This window comes from Pteropus vampyrus, unplaced genomic scaffold (genome assembly GCF_000151845.1).
Source record: "Pteropus vampyrus isolate Shadow unplaced genomic scaffold, Pvam_2.0 Scaffold215, whole genome shotgun sequence".
NCBI lineage: Eukaryota > Metazoa > Chordata > Mammalia > Chiroptera > Pteropodidae > Pteropus > Pteropus vampyrus.
The window spans coordinates 49,594-60,229 of NW_011888996.1; the positions used below are offsets into that span (position 1 = coordinate 49,594).

The 10,636-nt window shown below is 35.6% G+C and overlaps 1 protein-coding gene across 9 annotated transcripts in view; it reads left to right on the forward strand.

Annotated features, from left to right (window-relative positions):
• Positions 1-9,493, forward strand: part of NDUFAF6 (NADH:ubiquinone oxidoreductase complex assembly factor 6) — a 26,278-nt gene extending 16,785 nt beyond the window's left edge. For 4 of the 9 annotated variants that reach the window (XM_011372883.2, XM_023538235.1, XM_023538233.1 and 1 more), the window contains 5 exons: positions 480-582; positions 1,626-1,759; positions 2,423-2,524; positions 4,026-4,082; positions 7,986-9,493. In XM_011372883.2, coding sequence (XP_011371185.1) covers positions 480-582; positions 1,626-1,759; positions 2,423-2,524; positions 4,026-4,082; positions 7,986-8,114 — 525 coding nt within the window. In that variant the 3' untranslated portion in view covers positions 8,115-9,493. Of the gene's footprint in view, positions 1-479; positions 583-1,625; positions 1,760-2,422; positions 2,525-4,025; positions 4,083-4,789; positions 6,244-7,985 lie in introns of those variants that run through there. The other 5 variants (XM_023538234.1, XM_023538231.1, XM_023538229.1 and 2 more) reach the window with 4 other exon arrangements.
• The last annotated feature ends 1,143 nt before the right edge of the window (positions 9,494-10,636 follow it).

A 10,636-nucleotide genomic window follows, 5' to 3' on the forward strand; every position in this document is an offset into this window, starting at 1 on the left:
GCTTAATAGTCAAAATGTGTGGGTTTGAATCCTATCCCAACCATTCATTAGCTGTGTGACCTTGGGCATGTTACTGAATGTGTCCATGGCTCAGTTCTTCATCTGCAAAATGGAAAAAATATTAATTTATTAACTTTTGGAGGGGTTGCTAAGATTAAGAAGATAATGTCTAAAGTGAGAGCTCAGTGAAGTCAGTTTCTCATGATACCTTGGGCTATTAAAGAAATTAAAAATTAGATCAACCCATGTTCATGGTGATTTGTGTATTGAGATTATTCCTAAGGTATTATTTTTGAGGGTGATTTGTAAGAATGAATGTATAGAACTTTAATATTTAAATTTTATTTTAATCTTACCGTGTACTAAATATATACTTAATATCTTTATTATTTATTATTCAGTCTTTTTGAGCAAAACAAGTGTCTTTCTATATAAATTTTGATAATTCAGCAAATTGTTTGCCTTTTGTTTGACTGTAGGAAAAAAATTTGGATGACAAAGCATATCATAATATCCAGGAACTGGAAAATTATGCCGAAAACACACAGAGCTCTCTTCTTTATTTAACACTAGAAATACTAGGTAAGGTTTTCTTTCTATTTCATACTTTTTCAAATAAAACACCTTTCAGACTTCATTCTTTTATAATTTGACAATCTAACCAGTTTAACACTGAAGTTTTTGTGCTATTTATAACAAAACAGCTTTTTTTTTTTTTTTTTTTTTGAGCAAGAAGGGGAATATATATCTTTCTTTGGAGTGCAGACTAATCAAAATACTTAGACTCTAATAAAAGTGACTTAGCTACCTCATGGGAATGTTGTAGTTAATCACCTGGTAATTACAGATGCTTTTACTTTTTTAAACATCTACGAATTGGAAGGCTTGTAGCTTGATTCTGCCTTCCCTGTCAATAATTCTTCTCCATGTAAAAAAAAATAATAGAAGAAATAAACCTGCATTTCTAAGTTTTTCTATAAATATTTAAATAAAATTTTTCTTTAAAAAAAACAACAAAAACTAATTTAGATGGTACTTTTCCTCCGCTAACTTTATTCTAAGTTGATGAAGTCTTATTGTAATGAAGATTGTAGTGAGAAAATTATTTGAGACAAGAACAATAGCATCCATCTGAAGAAGGTAATATATCTTTCTGTCGCCCTAAAAGAATAACACAAGTCCCTAGTGAATTTCCCAGGCCTGTTCTGCCTGCACGTTTGGTGACATGTTTGCCAACACAATGAAAGGAGGGAGCGAAGAGCAAAACGTTTGTTAAGCATATACTTAAAATGAGGTCATATGGAAATTGTACTGAGGAGAAGAAATGGAAGACTTGTAATGTTTTCCATGATAGCTGATTAAAATTCCCAGTGTGTTCTTGGTGTGCTGTAGTCTGAGAAAAACTCTTACTTAAAAGTTGAAGTTTAGAAACCTGCCTGTGGCAAATGGTCAACTTGTTTTTGTGCCCAGAGTTTTACTCAAAGATCTTGTTTTTCATATATTAATGAATTAGGATAAACACCTAGTTTTACATGTTTAGGTGATTTCTCTTTGCTACTTCTGTAGACTTGTTAAGCATTTAAAGAGAAAGGAGCAGCCCCGCTGTTTAATTTCTAAAATCATAGGTGTAAAGGATCTTCATGCAGATCATGCTGCAAGTCACATTGGAAAAGCACAAGGCATTGTCACTTGTTTGAGAGCAACACCGTATCATGGTACCAGAAGAAGGGTGTTCCTTCCCATGGATATTTGTATGCTGGTAAGGCTATTATTTGTGCACTGTAATAATTTACCTCAGGAATATTAGAGAGATGTTATCTCTTGGTTCTTTGCTTAGTCTATTCAAGTAACTGCTTTGAAATGAATGCATATCGCTTTTTTGCTCCATAGTTATCAAGTGAGAATTTCATCAGTCAGGCATTTTAGGTCTCTGGTGGAGCTATGCAAAAGAAGATCCAGAGAACCTCAATTGGTGTAGCTTCATGTTGCTGCCCTACTCTCTCCTAAGCAATTAGAGTCATTATTCCTAGTGCTCACCGTAGCCTCTTCTTTATTTTAAATAAAGGAGGGAAGTTAAGTCTTTTAAAAATATTGTTTATGAGAACTTTTGTTTTCTATATGAGATTTTTATTGTCTGTACTTTTAAACTTTTTATGTGTTCAGTTTTTTTCCTTGTATATTTTTGTTCTACCTATAACTGTTGTTAATTAACATCTTGCGTTGCATATTCTTCCAAGAGAGTGTATGTATTTATGTGTGTCTCTATATATACACATACAGAACAGGCACAGATACACATATATGTACACATATATTTTTAAAAACAAAATAGGCATTATACTGTTCTCTTATTTATTTTCTCGAGCTAAGTTAGTTTTAAGTGAGCTTTTCAATTGCTAATATAATGTATTTTCCAACACAGCATGGTGTTTCACAAGAAGATTTTCTGAGGAAGAACCAAGATAAAAATGTGAGAGATGTGATATATGATATTGCCAGCCAGGCACACTTGCACCTAAAGCATGTAGGTAGCCTCTTATTGCCAAATTATTTAGGAAACTATCATTTCTAGGTGTGGCTATTTCTGGAGCATGTTGTGGTGTTCCCTACTGGGCAGTCCGTAATTCATCTTATTGAAATCTCAGTGAATTTGTCTCAGGGATGATTGTAAACTTTCTCTACTTAAAAAAGTCCTCCTCTGAGCAGATATATACATCCTTAACACAGTAAATCAAGCCTGAGCAGCCTCATTTAGGCTCCTCTGATGTCCCCAGCCACCATTTTTCTGTCTCTCAGGGAGCAGTGTGCTTTTGCCTTGCAAGGCCTGCACCTCCCCTACCTCTTCCAGGTCTGCACCTTGTCTCAGCTGTCCTGCCTGGGGTTTTTACTTGGCCTCTCTGATAACTGGCCCCTTTTATCTTCTGGTTTGTTGCTACTGCCTGAAGTCACAGGCAGCCCAGGGGACCCTTCTGTTCCTTATTTTTCTCTCACAATTAACCTTTTTTGAATAAGTGGTCTGTATTCATTGTTACCTCAAGGCCCTCACCACCCTTGCACTGTTTATCATGCTGTAATTTGGCTTCCATCTTGCCCACTCTAACAATAATCACTAGTAAATAATCTCCTTATTGCCATAGTTAAAGAGTATTTATTTTAGAGAGAGTAGATGTAACAGAGGTGGAATCAATTAGACTAGATAACTGATTGTGGCAGGATCAGGGAGAGAGAAAGTTAAATGCTGCACAGACTTCAAATAGAAGTGCCATTGATGGTGCCATCCAGAGACAATAATAAAAAAGCAGTGGTATGCTAGGTGCTGATCTGTAGACTTTGGACTAGCTGCTGGACGTCACTGAATATAGGGAGATTAGAGGACATTTAGAGAGATGAGCTATTGAAGAATGCAGGACTGTGACTTTGAAAGGAGCAGAACTGGAGAAAGATTTAGGAGTCATACACACAGAGTAAAGCTCTGAATTTGGATGGTGTTGCCCAAGGAGAATGTCCATCTAGGTAGGAGGACCAAGGTCCACATCTATTTCTCAAGTTGAAGGAGAAAGGGCCATTTATTGGGAAGAAGAAGAAGGGAAGAATGATCAAAGAAGTAGGAGAACTGAGAGTTGATGTGTTGGAAACCAAGGGAGGAGCAAATTCCAAGAAAAGGGAATAATAAAGTTGTGCATGCTACAGGGAGATTGAAGAGAAAAGGTGAGTATGATGGTTAGTAAATTGTGGATGATTTTAAAGACAGCAATTTTAGTAAACCGAGGTAAAACCAAAAGGTAGAGGGTTAAGTCAGCCAGGTAGTAGAGGCGGTTACCTGACAATATAAAGGAAAACCTGGAGACAGGAGCAGGCTTAAGAAATTAATCTTAATCGACAGGAGATGAGAACTGTTTTTTTCTTTTGAGAGAGGCCCTAATTGTGTTGTTAAACTGGCGCATTTTGTTCACTTTCTGGGGGAGAGTGTTTATTTTCAGAAATATTTCTATTTCAAACTAGTTTCCTTTTGTCTTCTTTTTTAGGCTAGGTCCTTCCACAAAAGTGTTCCTGTGAAAGCATTTCCTGCTTTTCTTCAGACAGTAAGTAGATTAACAGAAAAGACTGTTTAATTAATGAAGCAGACGTGTATGACCTCTTTTTCTATTTTATGAGGTTCCCAATGCAGTGCTTTAGTTCAGAGGCTGTTTGTTTCCCTCCCTTACGGTTTTGTTAGTTGTCTCTTGCCTTGGTGATGGTAGTGCCCGGGTTTCCCAGGGACAGGTGGGTGGTCAGTGGTAGCCCTGACTGCAGCCAGACTGCATCATGTGGAATCTGCTTTGCCACTTGCGAACCATGGGAATTTAAGGCTCTTAGCTACCATGTTACTCGGTTTACTCATAGGTAAAATGGGAGTCATGTAAGAAGCTACCTCATAGGATTGTTAGGCGACATGTAGCTGAGTATTACTTATGATTCCAGTAATATGTTCTCTTTTGGGACCACACTCTACAGTGTTCCTGAACAGTGTTCACAGACCAGTGCTGCATCAGAATAACCTGGAAAGCTTTGAAAAGTACAGATTCCTGGAGTCTTCTTAACTAAGACAGACTCTGGGGATTGAGGAAGGTGGGACTCCTAGGAGAATCTGTGATTTAAAAAAGTTGCCCAGGTGATTCCAACGTGTGGCCAGTTGAGAAATGAGAATGGCTTCCAATTATTTAGCACCTACTATGGAACAGGCTCTGAGCTAGGTCATTTCATACATTATTCCTAATCATCCTTAGACATGGTTTACTTCATTTTGTAGGCAAAAACCAAGATTCAAAGGTTTGTGATCTTTGAAAATTGAAAACTCATGAATTTTCTACAATACCAAACAACATCTACCTTTTCCCCTAAAATATGTTAAAGATTCATTTATATCCCTTTACATCTTCTATCCTAGGTCTCAGATCTGAGTCTTCATAATCATTTTGTTTCTTTACTGGGTTTACTTATTATAAATGTAATATATTAGTATTTTAGATGTTCATGTAAGAGGAGGCAAAAGAAGAAATTAGAATCCTCTCACAGTTTGATCCTTTCCAGAGATAATGTCTGTTCATCTATCTGGATGTTTTATGTTCATAAAATTACATATATATTTTTGTATAAATGAGGTGTCAAGCATCTTTCTATCAACACACAATGTTTTATATCACTGTTTTTTAATGGTTATTTATTTGGTTATTTGGTCTTAATGATTATTTGCTGATGTACCATCACCCGTTTAACTTACTTTCTAATTTAAGCTCCATGAAGTTTAAGGACTTTGTTTTATTCACTTCTGAGAAAAAAGTTTTTCTCAACTCTGGTTACCTATTAGAATCCTTTGGGGAGCTTTAAATATAAAAAGATCTAAAAAAAAACAAAAGTGATGTTGGGTCTCTCCTCAAACCAATTAAATCACAATATCTTAAGAGGTTGGATCCAGACATTGATACTTTTTAAAAGCTCCCCCAGTAATTGTGAAGTATACTAGGCTAAGAACCACTATCTTAGACTAGTGGTTCTCGCTGTGTAGCCCCTGGACCAGCAATGTTGGCCTCACCTGGGAACTTGTTAAAAATGCAGATCTTGGGTCCCACTGCAGACCAAGTGAATCAGACACTCTTGGGGCTGGAGCCTAGCTCTGTTTCCATCCTGTGCTAGGAAAAACTGGAGGGACTGCTACTGGCCTACATCCTCAGTCCAGCTGGGGTACATCTCTTCTTGTTTGTTTTATGTGTGAGACATCCATTAATTATTTTGTCCAAATAAAAGGTTTTGCTGCTTAAAAACTATTTGAAAATGACTAGGTTATAGTATGTTCTTCTCCACAGATAAAGCTTTAAAAAGCCATATTCAGAAATTGTAATGCCTTGGAGAATTTTACGGTGAATTTGTTATATCAAACAATTTACTTATTGTTAGCCAAACTTTCCTTTGAACCCCATCCTAATTTGTGAATGTCCAGTTGAGCTCTAATTTGGAGGTCATCTATTTTAATGGAATTTTCTCCTAATTGTAAAAGCAGTACATTCTCGTATTAGAGATGTGGACAACATAAAAAGAATATTAGAAGAAAATCCATCAACTATAATTCAAAGACCCAGAGATAACCACTATTTATTCTGTTTTTTTTTTAATGAATTTTTGTATATAGTTAAAATCACTCTTTATATGTCAGTGTCCTACTTATCAAGCATTTAACCAGATCATTAAAAATATAAGTATATTTAATGGCTGTATAGTATTCTTTTATATGCCTATACCTTAATTTCATTAATTATTCTTTATAATTAGATACTTTATAAAGCTGTTAAAATGAACATAATAAATTCTTAGATATGGGAAATTGATCTCAATATATTGCGATAAAAAGGCATATTGTAGAACATTACAAATAATACAAGCTCTTTCTTCCAAAAAAAAGAAAATGTGAAACTATACTAAAATAACTTCAGTTTATTATTTTAAAATGTCTAATATTTGATTATCTACAAATGAATATGATTTATCTGTGTATGTATGCACTTATTATAAAGCATAGCATAGCATAGCAAACAGCCATGAACGCTCCACTCAGTCCAAAAACTAGAAAGACACCGTTAAATTGCACTCACGTGTTTTCCCCATCTCATCCCCCTGCCTCTGCCTTCTTCCTCTAAGTAGCTATCCTGAATTTTATATTTATTATTCTCTTACTTTTCTTTCAAAAAAATTTTCCTTATTTTATGTATTCCTAAACAACATGTTGCTTAATTTTATTTTTGAGCTTTATAAAAATGGATCATTTTCAGTTTGTCTTCTAGGTTACGTACACACACACACACACATATACACACATAACACACACACACACATTTCTAAGATCTATTCCTATCATTGCATCTAGCTGTAGTACATTCATTTCATTGCAGCATAGTATTCCATTGTGTGAAGTTTATGTCTTCCTTTTTTTTGTTAAAGCACTTGTGGGTTGAGGTGTTTTGCTAATATAACCAAGGCAGTCATGCATATTTGTGCACGTATCTCCTATTGTGCATGTATAAGTTTAGGGTTTAAAAAATAGATACTAAATTTGTATGTACCTCATCTGTTTATAAGTGTATAGGAAAAAAGTCTGGGAGAAAATCAGTCCTTTTGTTTTCTTTCTGCTCATCTGTGTATTCTAGAGAATCCACAAGCATGATCGCTGTTGGATCACACAGGTTGTGAAGCAGAGCTCTAAGGGGAACTGTGCACGTGGACTGAAGAGAGTGGTGTCTCTTAGAATTGCGCAATGTAAAACTGAGTGGCTTATCAGTTTAGTAAGAAAGTTATTGAAATAAAATAAAAATTTATAAATCAATAAAAGTAAGCGAAAACTGTAAAATAAAGAGTACTTACTGCTCATTGTCAGCGTTTTCCATCCTGCTCCCATCCCATTGAAAGCGTTGTCAAGTTTTGTGTGATGGGGGTACCGTGGGTGACATTTATAGGGACCTGCAATTGTTCTTGGTTGAAAATCGTTTTCTAGCAGGAGCATTGAGGCCCATTAAACTTTTTCACAAAATAACTTTTTAAAGAAAGAGCTTGAGCTCCTCCTCATGGCACAATGCATTTTTACCGGCCGGGGCTGGTGATGGTATTCATTTTCCTTGACTGAAACACCCCTTTTGTATTCTACAATCTAGTAATAAGACCTGGCAAACAACAATTTCTCCGATCTTTTTACATTTTACCAGAACACTATAAGTTACTATCAGAATTGATTTACTGTTTCTAGTATTAGCTCTGTGATCCTGTTTTACTGGCCTAATAGAAACTTCTGAGAAGATGTCTTTATTTTCTCTCTCCTTTTTAACTTTCTCATTTAAATTCTTAGTATGTAGAAGACCATCTCAGGGAAACTAAAGTAGCCTTAATACTTGTAATTTTTCTTTAGTTTCTTTTAAATACTTAATCATTCTATGATCTAGTGACCATTTTTCTTTTTGTAGGTTGCTCTGGAGGACTATCTAAAGAAAATTCAGCAAGTGGATTTTGATATATTCCACCCATCTTTACAACAGAGGAATACATTACTTCCATTATTTTTGTATGTTCAGTCATGGAGAAAAAGATATTAAAATAATTTTATGGCATTGATATTAATTTACTTTTGTTAGTTTTACCAAAGTATACTCAGTAAGGTTCTTGTTTACAAACAACAGGAACTGACTGTTTACTTAAGGAGAAAACATTTATTGGATGGATGTGTGTAGCTAACAGAATTGATGAGAAGTTACTATGGGGCTAGAGTGCCAAGACTAGCTGAGATTCTGCCACAGGCACTGCTGCTGTCACCATCAGCTCAACAGTGTCTGCTGTGCCACCCTGTAAATTCGGGGCCCCGGGAGGGAGCATCCTTTTAGCTGTGCTTAGGCTGTAGGCTATGCTTCGCCACCAGGGGGCAGGGAGAGGAAACGTCTCTTCCCTTCCACTCCCAGTGACAAGACGGAAGGGGCTCAAGGAGTACACGACTTGCGGGCAGAGAGCCAGAAATCGGAGTCGGAAACAGCTGGGAAAAGTGCTTATTTAGGGGTCATGAAGAGTGAAGTTAATGTTTGAGGAGTGTTAGTCATTATGTTGAGGGCTTTATATCCCTAACATTTAATCTTTTCAATCCCGTGAAAATTTATCCATTATGATAAAATAACTTCTTTAAGATAAGTCAGCTGGCTGGCTATCAAGAGTTGGAACCCTAATTTGACTTTAGGTCTAATTTAAAAACTTGTACTTTTTTGTTAACGCCACTGCTTCACTCTCTGTCATTCTGCATTGCTTTGTGATCATGAACAAAATTGTATTGAACAAAATTGTATTAACAAAACGTGTATTGATGTGAACTATATTCACAAAATTGTATTGAACATTCGTTAAGGGAATTCTACATTTTAGTAGTTTCGCTTCCCAGTGATAAACTCTGTACTGTGCACTTTCATCATTGTTCTCCTTTGATCTTTAAACCTCTATAAAATAAAGGATTTTTTGGTAATTAAATTTAAATTATACTATATACACTAATTGCAAAAACAGAATTGTTTGCATTGCCGGTAATGGCAGGTCTGGACTTTGAATGAGGACTTTGAATCCCAAGGCCAGGATTATACGTTTCCTTTTCTCGCCTCTTCCGTGGTCTTGTGTTCTGCCCATTCACACCTCTGGTGTACTGTTCCACTATCTCGTCTCTCTTACACCTTTGGTTTCAGCTATGAATTAGTGCCTACTGCAATTCTGAATTAGTGATAGCTTAAAATACGACTTTTTTGCAAATAAAACTCAAAAGGCTGCTTATGGGAAAGAATACATTGTTTTGTCATCTTGGGATTCCCTTAGCACCTAGAATGGCTCTTGATTTAAACCAAGTAGAGATTAATAAATGTATAATTGAATGAATGTGCAATGTGATTGTGTGTGTTAGCATACTCAGTTGATACTGATGCCGAAATAATATCCTCTCATTTAATTCTGTGGCTTTAGAGAACTTTTCAGTTTATCAGAAAAAGGCAAGTACAAGGAAATGGGATGCATTTCCTCTTGGAATTCTGAATGATCCAGGGTTGAATAGTTTATTAGGTATAGTCTTTGTTAATCAGCATTGTCTGTGAGTCTTCCTAGGTTAAATTTGGCAGCAATCAGCTGCTAAGCATCTTGGTTCTTGTCTAAGGGTCTTTAAAAGAAGGGTTTAAACACTCAGCTAGATTACTGGATTCTTTACTGGTTCAGAAGCCAGGTTACTATTAAGTAAATTCAAAATGGTTTCTAAGCCATTTTAAATTTGATGCTTAAGGATTTGGATGAACTGAAGTTTTCAGTCTCCTAGAGATTAATATGGGGTCTTATTCAGAGACATTAAAGTACCATTCACTTTCTCACGTAAAAGAGACTCCCTTAGCTGGTGCCAACATTCTTTTTTCAGTTTTCAGTCTCTGTTTTTTTAGAGCATTTTAAAGGAGTCAGATAGATTTTCAAACCATCTAAAATGTATTTTGATACTGAATATGTGGAGCGTAATAGATAACATGTTAAGTATAAATTTTAGATTAATCTCAATATAGGTAAATTTGCATGTCATTATAAAATATGTTTTGGGTAGCTCCCAATTAACTGGCAATATCTTTCTCTCCTTTTGGTTAAATCTCTTTTATGAAACTGAGTTACTCTTGAGAAGTACACAGCAGCTAACACTTACTGAACATGATTTTGGGCAGGTGATGGACTCTGTACTTTTATGCATTAATCTTCACAAAGAAGTAGGTCTTTATTTTCTAAATGATAAAACTGCCTCAGAGATGTTAAGTTCAAGGTCATACAGCTATTAGAACTAGAGCTGAATGCCAAACCCACATTACTTCAACGCCAAAGCCCATAGCCCATGTATTTTTACCATTCTCAAGATTGTAAAAGAAATTGCCAAGTTTAAAAGTTCAAGGACACAACTTTTTTCAGAAAAATTTACTGAATAAATTTAGGTACAAATTAGGTTTTAAAAAAGTATAGTTATATAGTTACTACATAAATTCCAACTACAAATTAGATGAGAAATAGGCAACTGAAGTAGATATTAAGTGCTGGTCACTGGGTGGTATAAGCAGGGGTAGCACCACTT